The sequence below is a fragment of the Falco rusticolus genome, chromosome 17, assembly GCF_015220075.1.
Source record: "Falco rusticolus isolate bFalRus1 chromosome 17, bFalRus1.pri, whole genome shotgun sequence".
In the NCBI taxonomy this organism is placed as follows: Eukaryota; Metazoa; Chordata; class Aves; order Falconiformes; family Falconidae; genus Falco; species Falco rusticolus.
This window is the reverse complement of record NC_051203.1, coordinates 1,470,090-1,487,299: the sequence shown is the minus strand read 5'-3', so window position 1 is coordinate 1,487,299 and position 17,210 is coordinate 1,470,090. Positions and strand designations below refer to the sequence as shown.

Genomic DNA, 17,210 nt, shown 5'->3' with positions numbered 1-17,210 from the left:
AGACCCCTCCATCAGCACCCCACACAGCTTGAGGGACCCCCCCAAATCCATTGGGTGACCCCCACTGGTGCCCCAGACTGGGTGAGAGACCCCCATCCCCACTGGGTGCCCCCCATCAGCACGCTGGACAGGCTGAGGGACCCCATCCCCACTGGGTGTCCCCTACGCTGGCATTACCGGAGGCAGGGGGGGCCAGGGGGGGCCCGGGCAGGGTGTCCCAGCCTGGGGGGACACCCTCGTCCTCGCTCTCGGAGGAGTGCGTGGAGCCGTAGGAGCCACTCCGGTCATCCTCCAGCGACAGGTCACTGTCCGAGTCTGTGTCGTGCTCTACCAGGGGGACACGCAGGTCAGGGGGTGCCCAGGGTGTCGTCCCCCCCCAGCTCTGGGCCGAGGCCGGGTGCACTTGTTGCACGCGTGGTGGCCCTACCCTCGGGCTGGTCCTGGGTGTCGAGGAAGAGCCCCCCCGGCTCGGCCAGTGCCTGCTGCCCTGGGCTGCCTGCCAGCCCCGAGTCCTCCCTGCCAGAGAGCAGAGACCCGCACCCATGGGTGCCTGCCATCCCTCCCCAGCCACGCTGCCACCCTGCCACCCATCAGCGTCCCACCACCCACCCCATCACCTCACTGCCCCACCATCCCATCACCCTGCCACCCCCGTGTGCTGCCACGCCACCACCCCAACCTATCACCCTGCCACCCAGCACATCACCCCACCACATCACCCTGCCACCCCGCCACCCAGCACATCACCCCACCACCCTCCCACCCCAACAACCCATCACCCTGCCACCCCAGAACCATGCCACCCTGCCACTATGCCACTCCAGCCATCCCACCACACTGCCACCATGCTGCCATGCCACCAACCCATCACTTCGCCACTGTGCCACCCCACAAACCCATCACCCTGCCATCCTGCCACCCCAGCATCATGCCACCCTGCCACTGTGCTGCCATGCCACCAAGCCACCATCCCACCAAGCCATCACCATCCTACCAAGCCACCATGCCACCAAGCCACCATCCCACCAACCATCACCATCCCACCAACCCACCAACATGCCACCCCAGCATCATGCCACCCTGCCATGGTGTGGCCATGCCACCCCGCCACGCTGCAGATGTCACCGTCCCAGCGCGGTACCGGCGCACGAAGGGGATGTAGCTGTGGTGGCTCTTGCCGGAGCGTGCGGTGCTGTGCAGGGAGCCGGTGGAGCCGCCGGTGGGTGCCGGGTACAGCCGCCCCGCCACGTAGGTGCTGTCGCAGCCATAGGCCTGCCAGGGGGATGGGGACATCACAGCCATGGCGGGTGTCCCTTGTCCCCCTTGTCCCCCACCCCCCCAGCCCCTCCGGCACTCACGGAGGTCAGGGTGGATTTGGTGGCCAGCGCGGGGTCGGGGCTGCGCCTGCGGGTGCAGCTGAGCCGCAGGCTCCTCCGCACCTCCTTGCTCAGCACCACGCAGAAGAGGAAGATGAGGGGGCCCTGGGGTGCAGAGGGGGGACACGTGGGCATGGGTGGTGGCTGGCCAGCCCCCATCTGCACACTGTGAGGGACCCCACTGGCACCCCAGGCAGGCTGAGGGTCCCCCATACCCACAGGGTGCCCCCCACTGACACCCCAAGCAAGGGACCCTCTGTGCCCACTGGGTGCCCTCCCAAAATAGGTGAGGACCTCTGGTACCCCCCGGGCAGCCCCCAAAAGCAGGTCTCATTGCTGGGGTGCCCCCTGTTCCCATCACCCCCCACCCTGTGGCCCCACGGGTGTCCCCAGCCGGGCAGCTATAGGGGCAGGGGTATAGGAGTATAGGGGTGTGGAGACACATCAGGATGTGGGGAGGTGTAGGGTGACACTGGTATGGGGGATGGAGGTACTGGGGGCTCAGGGTGCTATAGGGAGCTATGGGGAGCACAGGGGTGGGGTGGACCCAGAAAGGGATGGGTTAAAGAAGGTGTAGGGGGGGTGTAGGGGCACAGGGAGATATAGGGGTCAGGGGGAGGTATAGGGGACAGGGGGATGCAAAGGATACAGGGGCTGCAGGAGGGTATAGGGGCATGGGGAGGTATAGAGGGTATGGGGAAGCATGGGGGGTACTGGGGGGGCAAAACCTGTGCAGAGGGTGTAGGGGGGGGTGTGGGTGCGGGGCGGGGGGGGCGACCCTGCTCACCTGGAGGCAGTTGGAGATGGCAAAGAGGTAGTGGAAGAGGAGAGCGTCGCTGTTGACGGAGAGCAGGGCCAGGAGCCAGGCCAGGCTGGGCAGCGCCAGCACCACCACCGCTGTCTGCAGGCCGGAGCTGGGGGCACCGCTGTCAGCCCCTGCCCGCAGCCCTGCCCGCAGCCCTGCCCGCAGCCCTGCCCGCACTGCTGGTTCTGGTCCCCCACAGGCACTGAGGCCGCCTCCCTGCCACGGGCCCCCCATCTGCCCTGCCACCCATGGGTGCCCCAGCTCCCTGCACTTCACCTCCCACGGCTGCCCCAGCACCCCGTGCCCCCCTCCCACCCACAGGAACCTCAGCACCCAACACCCCCCCCGCCAGCTAGAGGCACCCATGCTCCCCATGCCCCCCTCCCACCCATGGGTGCCCCAGCCCCCCGTGCCCCACCGCCTCCCATGGGTGCCCCAGCCCCCTGTGCCCTGCCGCCACCCATGGATGCCCCAGTGCCTGGGTGACTCACGCCGTGCCCTTCTTCTCGAAGCCCTGCGGGGTGGTGCAGGTGGCCCTGGCCGCCAGCACGAGGAAGAAGATGCTGACCTGCAGAGGCAGCGGGGTGAGCAGGTGGCGGGGGGCACCCAGGGGTGGCCCCAGCCCCCCCAGCCCCATACGCACGGCCACGGCGCAGGCGATGGGCCCCGCCAGGCTCCAGACCAGGCTGTCGTGGATGGAGAGCCAGCAGAAGTCGGGGTTGCCGTAGCCCTCGGGGTCCAGCCCCACCGCCAGCCCTGCCGGCACAGGCAGCCTCAGGGGCAGGGCCACGGTGGGGCAGGGCGTGTCGGTGAGGCAGGGTGGGGCTATACGCTAGGGGGCGTGGTCATGCTAGGGGGCGTGGCTATTGCACTGGGGGAGTGGCTCTATGGGCTGTGGCTATGACATGGGGTGTGGCTATGTGCTTGTGGTGTGGCTGTGATATGGGGTGTGGCTATGGCATGGGGTGTGGTTATGTGCTTGGGGTGTGGCTGTGATATGGGGCGTGGCTATGGCATGCGGCGTGGCTATGTTCTTGGGGTGTGGTTGTGATATGGGGCATGGCTAAGTGCTTGGGGCATGGCTATGACACAGGGCGTGGCTAAGACAGGGCGTGGCTATGACATGGGGTGTGGCTATGTGCCTGGGGAGTGGCTGTGATATGGGGTGTAGCTGTGATACGGGGTGTGGTCATGCTGCTGGGGGTGTGACTATATATGGAAATGACACCCCAACTTCCCCAAGCTGATCGGGGGAGGTGGTTCAAGGGGCGGGACCAAACCCAGAAGGGGGCGTGGCCATGCGGCAGCCACCACCGGGGAGGTGGGCATGCCAGGGGCGGGGCCCGGTGGGGTGGGCGGGGCCGTGTGCTCACCGGTGATGAAGGCGGGCAGCCCCCAGCCCAGGACGTGGTAGAAGCGCATGGGCCCGCGGTCAACGTGGCGGGGCTCGCTGCGGCGCCGGTAGAGGTGCAGCCCCTCCAGCAGCGCCCAGCCCACCGCGCTCATGTAGAGGAACTGCAGCAGGATGGCCACCACCGTGCACGCCAGCTGCACCCCGCACGTCAATGCCACGCCCACGGCCCCGCCCACCACACCCACAGCAGTCCCGCCCACACAAACTGTGGGCATTGCCCCTGGAGCTCCACCCTCTGCGGCCACGCGCATCACGCCCACGGGAGCCCCACCCATGCAAACCACAGGCACTGCCCCCTTGGAGCCCCGCCTCTTCTGCAGCCCCGCCCATGAAAGCCACACCCCTCACTGTAGCTCCCTCCTCCCCCATTAGCCATGCCCTCACCCCAACCCACCTCCTTAAGGGCCCCCACCCTCTTGGGGACCCCCACCTCAGGGACCCCCACTCCCTTAGGGATCCCCACCACCTCAGAGACCCCCACCCCCTAAGGGTCCCCCACCCCATGGACCACCACCCCCTTAGGGGCCCCCACCTCCTCAGGGACCCCCACCCCCTTAGGGTCCCCCACCCTCACCCTCTTAGAGATGCCTCACCCTTTTGGGGGGCCCCACCCCTTGAAAAGACCCCCCCCATGAGGCCCCACCCCTTTGAAAGCCCCACCCACAACCAGGCCCTGCCCCCCAAGACCCCCACCCACCACGATGCCTTGGCAGTGGGGCACCCCCCCTTGGCCCCACCCGGCCGCGCCCCACGCACCGGGAGGTCGGCCTGGTTGATGCCGAGCAGGAAGACGAGCTGGGCGAGCAGGAGCGCGGTGGCACCGTGGCGGCGGATGCTGTGGCGGTTGGAGCGCAGCCCCCGCAACCCCCCCAGCGCCAGCACGGCCAGCAGCAGCCCCGCCAGCCCCACGCCCAGCGAGGCGTACGTCAGCGCCGCCAGTGGCAGGATCTCCCCGTTCTGCGGCACAGGGGCACCCGTTGGCATGTGCCGGGCATGTGCCCCCGGGGCCACGCCCCACGGAGACACACCCCCAGGGCACGCCCCACTGGGGCACACCCCACAGGGGCATGCCCAACTGAGACACGCCCCTCGGAGACACACCCCACTGAGACATGCCCCCAGGGGGCACACCCCCTGAGACACACCCCACTGAGACACGCCCCCCGGGGACACACCCCGCTGAGACACGCCCCCTGAGACACGCCCCACTGAGACATGCCCCCCGAGGACACACCCCACCGCATGGCACCTGCCCAGCCCGATCCCCCCACACCAACCCCATCCCCTGTGTGCCCCATGTCCCCAGCCACCCCCATGCCCCAGGGTCCCCTGTCGTCCCCCTCCCGTCCGTCCGTGTCCCCGTGTCCCACCTCGCGGCGGGAGATGTCCATGAGGACGGCGAAGCTGGTCAGGTGGTGGCACTGGCAGCTGACGTGGCTCCGGTTGCGGAAGACGATCTCACAGCCCCGCGCTGACCAGCCGCCCGCGCCGCCCGCCCTGTGCCGGCACCTTCAGCCACCGCCGGGGACAGCCACCCACCCGGGACACCCACCCACCCAGGGACACCGACCCAGGGACACCCATCCAGGGACATCCACCCACCTGGGACACCCACCTGGGACACCGACCCAGGGACACCCACCCAGGGACATTGCCCACCTGGGACACCCACCCACCCGGGACACCAACCCAGGGACACCCACCCACCTGGGGACACCCACCCACCCGGGACACCTGCCCACCCGGAGACACCCACCCACCCAGGGGCCCCCACCAGCACTCTGTCCCTGACACCCACCTGTGACACCAGGGACAGGGCTGCCACCCTAACGTCTTGCCCCCATGCCACCCACCCATACCAGGGATGCCACCCACAGCCCCATCCCCGTGTCACCCACCAGGGTCTGGGCTGCCCAGCATGACCCTGTCCCTACGTCACCCACCAAGAGCAGGGCTGCCCGGCGTGACCCTGTCCCCGTGTCACCTGCCAGGGTGGGCACAGCCATCCCCATGCCACCCACCCATGACACCCAGGGACAAGGCAGCCTCATCCTGGCACCACCCACCCAGCGGTACCCACCTTGTGCCACCTGTCCCTCCCTGCCCGTCAGGGCTCCCGCCCCACTCTGTCCCCATGTCCCCTGTCCCCCTGGGTGTCCCCATCCCGGCTCACAGCAGGGAGTGGTTCCAGAAGACGCAGATGGGCTTGGAGCGCTCCTGGGTCTCCAGCAGCCGGAATTGGAGGGTGATGGGCTTGGCCAGCGCCCGCGGGGCCTGTGCCCCCCCCGCGTGCACGCTGATGCTCACCACCGGCGTGTTGATGATGGGGCGCTTGGGCACCCTGGGGGGCGGTGGGGTCAGGGTCCCCACCCAGGCACGGGCACCCCGCCACCCTTGCCGGTGCCCTGCTGTCCCCTGGCACCCCGTGGGCGCCCTCCCCAGCCCCCCCATCTCCCAGCACCCCCTTGCTTGGGGATGCCCTGGGGACACCCCTGTCCCCATTGTCCCAGTGCCTCACAGATGCACTCCATTGCCCCGGCTCCTTGTGCCGCCACCCTCGGACATCCCCTAGGCACCCCTCCTGTGCCCCCCCCCAAATCCTGCCAGCCCACGGGCACCCTTCCCAGTTCCTCCCCAGGGAACCCTGGGCATCCTGGGGGGACCCCCTTGTCCCCCCATCTCCCAGCACCCCACGGATGCTCTCCCTCGTGCTGGCACCCCATGGGAACCTTCCCAGCGCCCCCTGCCCCCACCATGCCCCTGGCCCCCCACTGCCCCCCAGTCCCATGGGCACCTGAGGCTGCGCTTGTCGGTGTCGTACTGCTCGGGCAGGAGCCCGGCCAGGGTGCGGTAGATGATGACACTGGCGATGGCCTGGCCCTCACCCAGTGCTGGGTGGCGCTTGCGCCGGGTCACCAGGGTCACCTCCTCCTCCTCCTTTTCTTCCTCCTCCTCCTTCTCCTCTGCAGCCTCTTCATCATCATCATCCTCCTCCTCCTGCCTGCCTGTGCCCTGTGCTGGCTGCCCGTGCCCAGTGGAGGGGTCTGGCGTGCGCACGCAGGGGGCTGGCATGACGCTCTGCCAGCACCAGGGTCCCCAACTCTGCCAGCCCCATGGCCACACTGGGGTGCCCCCACTCTTGCCAGCCCCATGCCAGGGTCCCCAGCTGTGCCAGTCCCACAGCCATACCAGTGTTCCACAAAACCTGCCAGCCCCACCCTGGGGTCCCCAATCTTGCCAGCCCCATGCCATGGTCCCCCCAGCCTTGCCAGCCCCATTGCCACACTGGGGTCCCCAACCCTGCCAGCCCCACCCTGGGGTCCCCAATCTTGCCAGCCCCATGCCATGGTCCCCCCAGCCTTGCCAGCCCCATTGCCACACTGGGGTCCCCAACCCTGCCAGCCCCACCCTGGGGTCCCCAATCTTGCCAGCCCCATGCCATGGTCCCCCCAGCCTTGCCAGCCCCATTGCCACACTGGGGTCCCCAACCCTGCCAGCCCCATCCTGGGGTCCCCAACCTTGCCAGCCCCATGCCAGGGTCCCTCCAGACCTGCCAGTCCCACTGCTACACTGGGGTCCCCAACCCTGCCAGCCCGTGGATGTGCTGGGGTGCCCCCCCATCCCCCCATTCACCCCCTGGACTCACGCCTGCCCTCGGGGGGCCGGAAGACGCTGTCAGGCAGGATGACGGTGGTCTCCAGGTCGGGGGGCTTCTCCCCCCGCAGCGCCTCGTAGCGTGGCAGCCGGGTGCCCGCAAAGCTGCCCTTGTCCAGCCGCACCACCGACACCACTGTGGCACCGTGTCACCCCAGGGCCCTGCGGCACCCACGGACCCGGCACCCCACGTGCCCAGCACCCACGGAACCCACCACCCATGGACTCCACCACCCCATGTGCGTGGCACCCATGGCCCCTGGCACCCACGGTGCAGGTCCCTGGGCACGTGTCCCCCGGGCACACGCATGGCAGCATCCCTTGTGCACACACACGCAAGTGCCCCTGATGCCAGGCACACGTAGCAGGGGAGGCGTGGTGTTCATGTCCATGTCACAACGCACATGTGTTTTCCCTGGGCACACGCAGACCTGTGTCCCCTGGCACACACATGCCCATGTCCCCAGCACATATGTCCTTGTGCACACACATGTCCTTGGGGCCACACGTGTCCCCAGGCACACGTGTCCCCAGGCATACCCATGCCCACGTCCCCAGCACCACGCCCGCCCCAGGCACGCGCGTGCCCCTGCCCCCAGAGGTCCCCACTGACCGATGTTGGGGGTGATGATGGTGAAGGGGCTGAGGTAGGTCTGGGGCATGTTCTGCGCCAGGGCACTGGCGTAGTCCTCGAAGTGCTTCAGCAGCCAGGCCGTGCCGCCCTCTGTCTGCTGGATCAGCTCCCAGTGCCGCTTGTTGCTGGCATCCAGCAGGGCACTGCCCACCCGCAGCAGGTTCTGCCAGGACGGGATGGGGTGGGCCGTGCTGCCGCATGCCCATCACCCCGGCATCTGGGCAGGGGTCTCCCCTCCCTCCCTCTGCTGTGCTTCCCTGCAAGGCTGGGGTACCCTGGCACTGACAGCTGGCGCTGGGTGGGCTGTAGACCCGCCAGGTTGAGTGGGTGCCCATCACCCTGGCATCTGGGCTTATGAAGGGGGGCACTGAGCCCACCCCACATGCAGCTCAGCGATCCCCTGGGGTGTGGGGCATGGAGGAGGTGCCCTGGCACTGCCAGCTGCTCCCAGGCACCCCCTGCCCCAGCACCCACCCCATTCCAAAAGGTGCCCATCACCCTGGTGTCAGGCCTCTGCCAGCCCACACTTCCCTGCAGCTTCAGGCACGGAGGAGGGGCCCTGGCACTGTTCAAAAGGCTGCCCATCCCCCCGGCATCTGGGCTCCTGTACCAACACCCCCTGTGCCCACGTGGGTGCCCATCACCCCGGCATCTGGGCTCCTGTACCAACACCCCCTCCCCAGGTGGGTGCCCATCACTCCAGCATCTGAGCTCCTGCACCAACACAGCCCCTGACAGGTGGGTGGGTGCCCATCACCCCGGTGTTGGGGCCCCTGCCCCAGCACCCCCTCCCCACGCAGGTGCCCATCGCCCTGGTGCCTTGGTACCTGCACCAACACCCCTGTCCCCAGGTGGGCGCCCTCCACCCTGGTGCCCGGCCCTGCCCGAGCCCCCCGGCGGTGCCCACCTCGGTGAAGTGGACGTCCTGGGTGGCGGCGAGGCGGAAGCCGCGCTGGGCGCTCTCGTGCTGCAGCAGGCGGCTGGCCAGCCGGTACGCCAGCCGCAGGTCGCTGCCAAAGTAGCTGCCCGTGCGCCGCGTGGCATCGTGCAGCTGCAGGGCCACGCGCCGCGATTGCGCCGGGTCCAGTGCCGACTCGTTCCGCGCCAGCCGCTCCGCCTGCCAGGGGGCACCGTCAGAAGGGACGCGGCGGTGGCACCCATGGGTGTCCCCATGCCGCCCCCCGGCACTCACCCAGCCCCGCAGGGCGGCGAAGGCCAGGGAGCTGCAGTTGAAGAGGTTGGGGGGCAGCCAGCCCTTGTGCTCGTCACAGTGCCGGACCGCTGTGCCTGTGGGACGGTGGCCCAGCAGTGACACCGTGGTGTCACCCCCCTGCCCTGGCCCGGCAGTGACGCTGCTAGGTCACCCCACCCTACCTCCATGCAGCAATGCCACCACGTCAACCCCTGGCCCATCTCAGCAATGCCACCGCTATGTCACCCCCCCATCCCATCTCAGCAATGCCACCGCTATGTCACCCCCCTATTCCACCTCAGTGGTGCCACCACCATGTCACCCCTCTGCCCTTTCCCAGCAGTGCCACTCCGTTGTCTCACCTCATCTCAGCAGCGACACCGCGGTGTCACCTCCCTGACCCCAACCCCGTGGTGACACTATTGCATCACCCCTGCGAGTTCTGTCCCAGCAGTGCCACCACAGTGTCATGTCCCCTCCATCTCAGCAGTGCCACCATAACGTCACTCCCCTGACCCCATCCCCATAATGCCACCACGGTGCCACCCACCATCACGTCCCCACATCCCCCACCTACCGATGGACCCCCTGGGGCAGGGGGCAGCGGCGGGCAGTCCGAACCGGGTGCGGGGCCACCAAATGCTGGCCTCAATGGCACGGGGACAGCTGTCATAGTTGACTGCAGGGCAAAGCGGGGTGTCATGCCAGGGTGACACAGCATGATGGCAGGGGTAACAGCAGGGTGCTGGCAGGGGCACCCAGTTGCTGGCACCCAGGGTGACAGCAGGTGACACAAGGTGATGCAGGGTGACAATGGCATGAGTTGCCAGCACTCAGGGTGACAGCAAGTGACACAGGGTAACAGCAGGGTGATGGTGGCACCCAGAGTGACAAAGGGTGACGGTGCCACCTGGTTGCCAGCACCCAGGGTGATCCAGGGTGACAGTGCCACCGTCACCCACCTTCGCAGCCGCTGGCAGTCACCTCAGCGAAGGGGTTGTCACAGCGGTCGCAGTGGCGGCCGATGACACCAGCCTTGCAGGGGCACTGCCCGCTGGTGGCATCGCAGAGGCGGGACAGGGACCCGGTGGGGTAGCAGTCGCAGAGCAGGCACGTGTCGCTGCCCGCAGGCCGGTAGTGGTTCTCCTGGGGGGGGTGGCACAGGGTGGGGGAGGGGGTGGCACCAACCCCTGGGGCCACCAGGGGCACGGGGCGCAGGGACGGGGACAGGGACGCACCTTGCAGCGACACTCGCCCGTCGTCTTGTTGCAGTCGGGGTCGAAGCCCTTGGTGACATCGCAGCTGCAGGGGCCGCAGGTGGGGTGGCCCCACCACCCCCGCGGGCATGGCTGGGCCTCCCTGCCCGGGTGGCACGGCACGGCACGGTGTGGCACGGCACGGCACAGCCCCCGCGGCTGGTGCTGCCCGTCCCTCGCACAGCCACCCCGCTGCTTGCACGGCCAGCGTGGCTCTGGCACGAGCACCGTGCCCACCCCCACCCCTTGCACGCCCTACAGGGCTCTTGCACGCCTGCTGTGCCCCGCCGGCCCACCCTGCCCTTGCACAACCGCCGCCCCCCGCCACACAGCCACTGCACGCTTGCACAACCACCAGGAGTCTTGCACGCCTGCTGGGACCCTTGCACGGGCACCGTGCCCTCCCTGTGCCCACCCTGTCCTTTGCACAGCCACTGTGCCCCCTCCGCTGTGCCCTCCATGTGCCCACTCTGTCCCTTGCACGGCCACCGTGACCCTTGCACACCCGCTGTGCCCCTTGCACACCCACCGTGCCCTCCATGTGCCCCCCTGCCCATTCAACACACCCACCATGTCCCTTCACACGCCCACCCCCACCCTGCAAGAGGGATGGGCACACACAAATGACAGGTGCCTGTCACACTCGTGTGTGCCCGTGCATCGCTGCCACTCACTTGTGCTCACAGTAGGGACCAAAGTGACCCTGGGGACACTCGCACGTGTAACCGTGTGCCGAGCCCGGCTTGCGGGCACAGGTGGCAGGGGACTGGCAGGGGTTGAGGGCACAAGCGCTGACACAGCTGTCACCAAAGTAGCCTGGGCACAAGGGTGGGCACGGTTGGGGACATTGTAGGGAGCAGGTGTCACCAGGGAGGACAGTGGTGTCACGGGGGGGTGGGGGGTGGGGGGGGTGGCTGTGCCCTGGGGACAGTGACAGGGGGTGGCACTGCCCAGAGAGGGAGGTGGTACCCAAGTGACAGGGGGATGGCAGCACCCAGGGAGGGTGGCAGTGCCTTGAGGACAGTGACAAGGGTGGCGGTGCCCAGGGAGCGCAGCAATGCCCTGGGATGTGTGACAAGGGGGTGGCAGTGCCCTGGGACATTGGCAGTGCCCAGGTGACGGTGACAGTGACAGGTGGGTGGCAGTGCCTTGGGGACAGCGACAACGGGCTTGACAGCGCCCAGGGAGCACTGGTGGGGAGATGTGGTGCCTGGGGAGGGGGGTGACACCACACCGAGGGCAGCAGTGCTGGGGGTGACAGCACCCGGGGGGGTGGCAGTGCGGGGGTGTCCCCGGGCGCTCACCAGGGTGGCAGCGGCAGGAGAAGCTGTCCCAGTCGTCGCTGCAGTAGCTGTGGGGGGGGCAGGGCCCCGAGTCGCAGGGGTCGGGCAGGGCGCAGCCCCCCTCCACGTTCACTCGCGCCGCCTGTGCCACACTCAGTGCCACCGCGCTGGCCGCCGTCTCGCCCACGCGCACGCCCTGCATCGCCGCCGCATTGTCACCGTGCCTCAGTTTCCCTCACTGGAACCCAGGACTCCCCCGTGCCACCCCATACCCCCCCGCAGCAGTTACGCCTGTGTCCCTGTCCCCATGCCCAGAGCCCGGGGTCACGTCCTGGGTGTGACAGCAGGGTAGCAGCAGAGTGACACTGGTTACCCAGTTGCTGGCACTCAGGGTGACAGCAGGTGACACAGGGTGACAGCAGGGCGATGGTAGCACCTGGTTGCTGGCACCCAGGGTGACACCGGGTGATGGTGCCACCTGGTTGCCACAACCCAAGGTGCCACAGGGTGACAGTGCCACCGTCACCCACCTTCGCAGCCGCTGGCCGTCACCTTGGCGAAGGGGTTGCATTGGCTGCGTGTCCCATGTCCCCATGCCCTGTGCCCATGTACCCCCTGTCCTCACTCGATGTCCCCATGCCCTGTGCCCATGCCGTGGCACAGTTAACCATCCCCCACAGCCACGTGCCCGTGTCCCCATGGTCCTGTGCCCAGACGTCCTGTGTCCCCATGCCTTATGCCCGCACCCCTGTCTCTGTCCACTGTCCCCACTCAATGTCCCTGTGCCCATGTCCCCATGTCCTTAACCACGCTCCCATGCCCCCCACGCCCTGTGCCACATCCCCAAGCCCACACCCCCCAGCCCTTTGCCCACACCCCCGTGCCCACACCCCCCTTGTCCTGTGCCCACCCTGCACCCACAGCCCCCTGCCCCCCACCTGGTCCCCCCTGCCCGCCCGTACCTGCAGGCACCCACGGAAGCCCTGCTCCACGGTGCCACCGTCCCCCGCCAGCCCCCCCACGCTCAGCGTCCGCAGCCGCAGCCCCTGCAGCTCCCCAGCCACGTCAGCCACCGCCTGTGGGCACGGGGGGGGCACAGAGACACCCGTGGGTGCCATGGTGGCACCCACGGGGAGGCACAGAGAAACCCATGGGTGCCATGGTGGCACCCATGGGGTTAGCAGGGTGGGCTGCCCGCCCTCTGCCTCAGTTTCCCGCTGCCCCACAGCGTCCCAACCTGGTGGCGGCCGTAGTCGAGGGCGAGCAGGAGGAGGGTGGCGGGGGGGGGGCGGCCGGGGGCCCCCCGCAGCTCCAGCTGGAGGTGGTGCCAGTCGCCGTCGTTGACCTTGGCGTGGGGCAGGCGCAGCCAGGCCAGGCGGGAGCCCCCCTGCCAGACGCCCGCCTCCGCCTGCCCCTCGCTCAGCTGCCAAAGGGACATCAGTGCCCCCGTGCCCCGGGGGGGGGCTGCTGCCCCCAGGGCGACCCTCCACCAGGGCACCCCCCCCCTCCCCAGGGGCAGCCCGCTTCAAGGGTAATCTGTCCCCCAGCACTGTCCTCCAGGGTGACACTCCCCAAAGGGCAATACACCCCCTAAGGTGGCACCCCCCTGGCACTGCCACCCCCCCCAGGGCAATACCCCTCCCAAAGTAAACAGCCCCCCGGCAATAACTCCCCATCAAGGACAATAACCCCCCCCGCATTGCCCCCAGGGTGATACCCCCCATGCCAGTCCCCCTGGGTGATACCCCCGTGCCATCCCCCCATGCCATCCCCCCATGCCAGTCCCCCTGGGTGATACCCCCGTGCCATCCCCCCATGCCATCCCCCCGTGCCAGCCTCCCCGGGTGATACCCCCGTGCCATCCCCCCATGCCAGCCCCCCGTGCCAGCCCCCCTGGGTGATACCTCCTATGCCAGCCCCCCATGCCAGCCCCCAAGTGATACCCCCATGCCAGCCCCCCATGCCAGCCCCCCTGGGTGATACCCCCGTGCCATCCCCCCGTGCCAGCCCCCCCGGGTGATACCCCCCCCACCAGCCCCCGCACACCTGCAGGGTGAGGGTGGCGCGGGGGCCGGCGCTGGCACGCAGCAGCAGCCCCCGGGGGTGGCGGGTGCGGAACATCAGCGCCAGGTGCCAGGGCACGGTGACGGGCAGTGCCAGCCCGCTCCAGGACATGCGGCTGCTGCCCAGGAACCGCTGCGGGCTCGCCATCTCTGCGGGGGCATGGGGCGTGGGCCGGCTGCCCACCCCCCCGCGGACCCCCCGCGCCCACCCAGTGCCCACCGGTACCTTCCTGGCAGGTCTTGCCCCCGAAGCCCAGCGGGCAGCGGCAGCTGAAGCTGTCCCACTCGTGCACACAGGTGCCACCGTTGTGGCACGTGCTGGCGTCACACAGCGTCTTCTTGGCAGGACAACCTGGGGGGGGGCCGGGGGGGGCATGGGGCTCACATCCTCCCCCCCCATCATCCAGGACCCCACGGCCTCTTACCTGGAGGGGCACTGAGACCCCCCCTGGCACTGGGTGCCAAGCCCCCCAGACCATTCCCCAGCCCCACGGTGCTGGCACAGTGCCAGCCCCAGCCCCCCAGCCAGCCCTGGCACCCCACCGGCCCCATATGGCCCAGCCCCCTGCCCCAGAGGGTGCAGAGACCCCCAGGCACTGCCCCAGCCCCACGTGCCCTTGACCACCCTCCAGCCTTGGCACCCTCTGCCCCCATGTCCCCATGCCCAGGGGATGCAGCCCCCCACCCCGCCTGGACCCCCACCCAGCCCTGGCACCCCCCTGACCCCAACCTGCCAGCCCCATGTTTTCACAGCCGTGGGGCAGAGACCCCCAAGCACTGCCCAGCCCCGTGCCCCTTGGGTCCCCTTCCCACCCCACAGCCCCAGCACCCCTGACCCACCCAGGGGGCAGAGCCCCATCCAGCCCCACATCCCTGACACCACCTTCACCCCCAGCCATTCCCCCAGCCCTGCGCCCCCCTGCCCCCCGTGCCCCCCACCAGGCAGGGTGCCGTTGTTGGCGATGAAGGCGGCCATGTCGATGGGGCGCTGGTCGATGTGGAGGTGCCGCATGCACCCCACGAACTGCCGGCTGCGGATGGGGAAGCTCTCGGGCAGGGTGGGCACGCCGCCCAGCAGCAGCGGCCCCGTCAGGTCCAGCGACCTGCAGCACCCACCATCACCCATGGGGATCCCGAGGGACTCCCAAGGGACCCCTAACTCTCTCCCCACCAAGGGGACCCCAAGGGAGCCCCCACCCACCTCCTCACCCACAAGGGACCCCCAAGGAACACCCCACCCATGGGGACCCCAAGAGATCCTCCACTCACCTCCTCACACATGGGGACCCCAAGGGACCCTCCACCCACCTCCTCATCCATGGCAACCACAAGGGATCTCCAAGGGACATCCCACCCATGGGGACCCCAAGCAAGCCCCCACCCACCTCCTCACCCATGGTGACCACAACGGATCCCCAAGGGACAGCCCACCCATGGGGACCCCAAGGGACCCTCCACCCACCTCCCACCCATGGTGACCACAACGGATCCCCAAGGGACAGCCCACCCATGGGGACCCCAAGGAAGCCCAAGGGACTCCACCACCCATGAGGACCCCAAGGGAGCCCCCACCCACCTCCTCACCCATGGGGATCCCCAAGGGACCCCTGCACCCATGGGGAGCCCAAGAGACCCCAAGGGACTTCTCCACCCACGGGGAACCCAAGGGACCTCCTACACCCATGGGGACCCCAGGGGACCCCAAGGGACCCCCCCACCTTACTTCTTGCTGCCTGACTGGGTGCCCTGGGCAGCGCAGGAGTAGTTGCCCAGGATGGGGCCGAATCGGAGGGCCATGCCAGTGTCACAGTCGTCCACTGTCACCACGGCCACCTTCTGCTCTGAGGGGCCTTGGGGCAGCCCCGACCGCCCCAGCACCGGCTGGGGGCAATGCCTGAGCTCTGGGACCTGTGTCCCCCCTGTGGCCTTCATCCCACTCCTCACCCTCCTTCCTCCCCCCAGCCCTGCTGTCTTCCATCCCCCCAAACCCCCACCTTCCAACCCTCCATCCCCCCAAACCCCTATCCCACTCCCCCCATCCCCCCCATCCCCTCTTCCTCTGTCCCCAGCAAACCACCCCCTCACTCCCCTCCACCCCCCATTCCCCCCCCCATGCCCCCCCAGTGCCCCCACCTTGTTGTAGTAGTGGAGCTGGACCCGGTGCCACTGCCCATCACTGACACCGCCTGGCACGAAGGGTGACACCGTGGTGGTGGTCTCACCTGCAGGCACCAGTGGTCGGGCTGCAGGCACAGCCCGGGGAGGGGCACGGAGGGGGGAACCGGAGGGATGGGGGTGCCAGGGCTGCAGTGCCACAGGGGGAGTGCCAGGGATGGGATGCAGGAGATGCAGTGCCAGGCAGTGCCCAGGATGCAGCGCCAGGGACGTGGCGTATGGGATGCAGTGACAGGGAGTGCCAGGGACGTGACACGTGGGATGCAGTGCCCAGGATGTGATGCCCAGGATGCATGGCTGGGGCACAGTGCCAGGCAGTGCCTGGGATGCAGTGCCAGGGATGTTATGCCTGGGATGCAGTGCCAGGCAGCGCCCAGGATGCAGTGCCAGGGGTATGACACACGGGATGCAGTGCCAGGGATGGGATGCCTGGGATGCTGTGCCAGGCAGTGCCCACGATGCAGTGCCAGGGATGTATTACCCAGGATGTGTGCTGGGGATGCAGTGCCAGGGATGCTATCCCCAGGATGCAGTGCCAGGCAGTGCCCAGGATGCAGCGCCAGGGGTATGACGCATGGGGTGCAGCACCAGGGATGCGTTTCCCAGGATGCGTGCCTGGGATGCAGTGCCAGGGACATGATGCGTGGGACGCAGTGCCTGGGATGTGACGCATGGGATGCAGTGCCAGGCACTGCCCGGGAGCACAGCACGGGATGCAGTGCCCGGGATGCGATGCCCGGGATGCAGTGCCCGGGAGGGAATGCCTGGGATGCCGTGCCGGGGCGCAGCAGGCGCGGTGCCCGTACCTGCCGAGAAGGTGAGCTGGACCTGCTCGCCCACGATCTCCAGGGCCACGAAGTCGTGCTTTTCGTTGAAGCGCCCATTGTAGAGCAGGAGCCCGTCACGCTCCTTGGTGGCAAACCTGGTGTGGGGACAAGTGCCAGGCTCTGCCATCACCCCCCAGCCCCCTACCATGCCCCCCAAACATGCCCCATCACCCCACGGCTCCCGTACCCCATCACCTTGCACCCGCCGGGACACACTGGCACCCATCACACCCTGCCCTCACAGGGTGCCCCCCAACCCACTGCCCATGGGACACCCACTGCCCCCCACCCTATCGCCCCACATGATGCCAACCACACACCCATCACCCTGTACCCCAGCACCCCACACCCCAGCACCCCATCTCATGCCAGCAGGGCACCCAGCACACCACACCACATTGCCCATGGGACACTCATCACCCCACACCCCGGTGATGCCAGTGGGGCACCCATCATCCCATACCGCACTGCCCATGGGACACCCACCACCCCACAACCCATCATTCCATGTGATGCTGGTGGGGAACCCAC

General features: G+C 68.6%; 1 protein-coding gene across 2 annotated transcripts in view; it reads right to left on the bottom strand.

Moving 5' to 3' along the window:
• CELSR2 (cadherin EGF LAG seven-pass G-type receptor 2) overlaps positions 1-17,210 on the bottom strand; it is a 28,998-nt gene that overhangs the window by 3,666 nt on the left and 8,122 nt on the right. For both annotated transcript variants that reach the window (XM_037410586.1, XM_037410585.1), the window contains exons 4-32: positions 16,659-16,774; positions 15,811-15,899; positions 15,401-15,558; positions 14,617-14,780; positions 13,904-14,029; positions 13,661-13,827; positions 12,852-13,037; positions 12,577-12,690; positions 11,636-11,810; positions 11,006-11,147; positions 10,314-10,434; positions 10,038-10,221; positions 9,653-9,754; positions 9,076-9,170; positions 8,791-9,000; positions 7,863-8,046; positions 7,242-7,385; positions 6,390-6,639; positions 5,769-5,936; positions 4,966-5,092; positions 4,352-4,552; positions 3,555-3,729; positions 2,825-2,937; positions 2,673-2,749; positions 2,164-2,290; positions 1,359-1,481; positions 1,142-1,272; positions 428-516; positions 178-327 (exon numbers count right to left, since the gene is read on the bottom strand). In XM_037410586.1, coding sequence (XP_037266483.1) covers positions 178-327; positions 428-516; positions 1,142-1,272; positions 1,359-1,481; positions 2,164-2,290; positions 2,673-2,749; positions 2,825-2,937; positions 3,555-3,729; positions 4,352-4,552; positions 4,966-5,092; positions 5,769-5,936; positions 6,390-6,639; positions 7,242-7,385; positions 7,863-8,046; positions 8,791-9,000; positions 9,076-9,170; positions 9,653-9,754; positions 10,038-10,221; positions 10,314-10,434; positions 11,006-11,147; positions 11,636-11,810; positions 12,577-12,690; positions 12,852-13,037; positions 13,661-13,827; positions 13,904-14,029; positions 14,617-14,780; positions 15,401-15,558; positions 15,811-15,899; positions 16,659-16,774 — 4,208 coding nt within the window. The remainder of the gene's footprint in view (positions 1-177; positions 328-427; positions 517-1,141; positions 1,273-1,358; positions 1,482-2,163; positions 2,291-2,672; positions 2,750-2,824; positions 2,938-3,554; positions 3,730-4,351; positions 4,553-4,965; positions 5,093-5,768; positions 5,937-6,389; positions 6,640-7,241; positions 7,386-7,862; positions 8,047-8,790; positions 9,001-9,075; positions 9,171-9,652; positions 9,755-10,037; positions 10,222-10,313; positions 10,435-11,005; positions 11,148-11,635; positions 11,811-12,576; positions 12,691-12,851; positions 13,038-13,660; positions 13,828-13,903; positions 14,030-14,616; positions 14,781-15,400; positions 15,559-15,810; positions 15,900-16,658; positions 16,775-17,210) is intronic.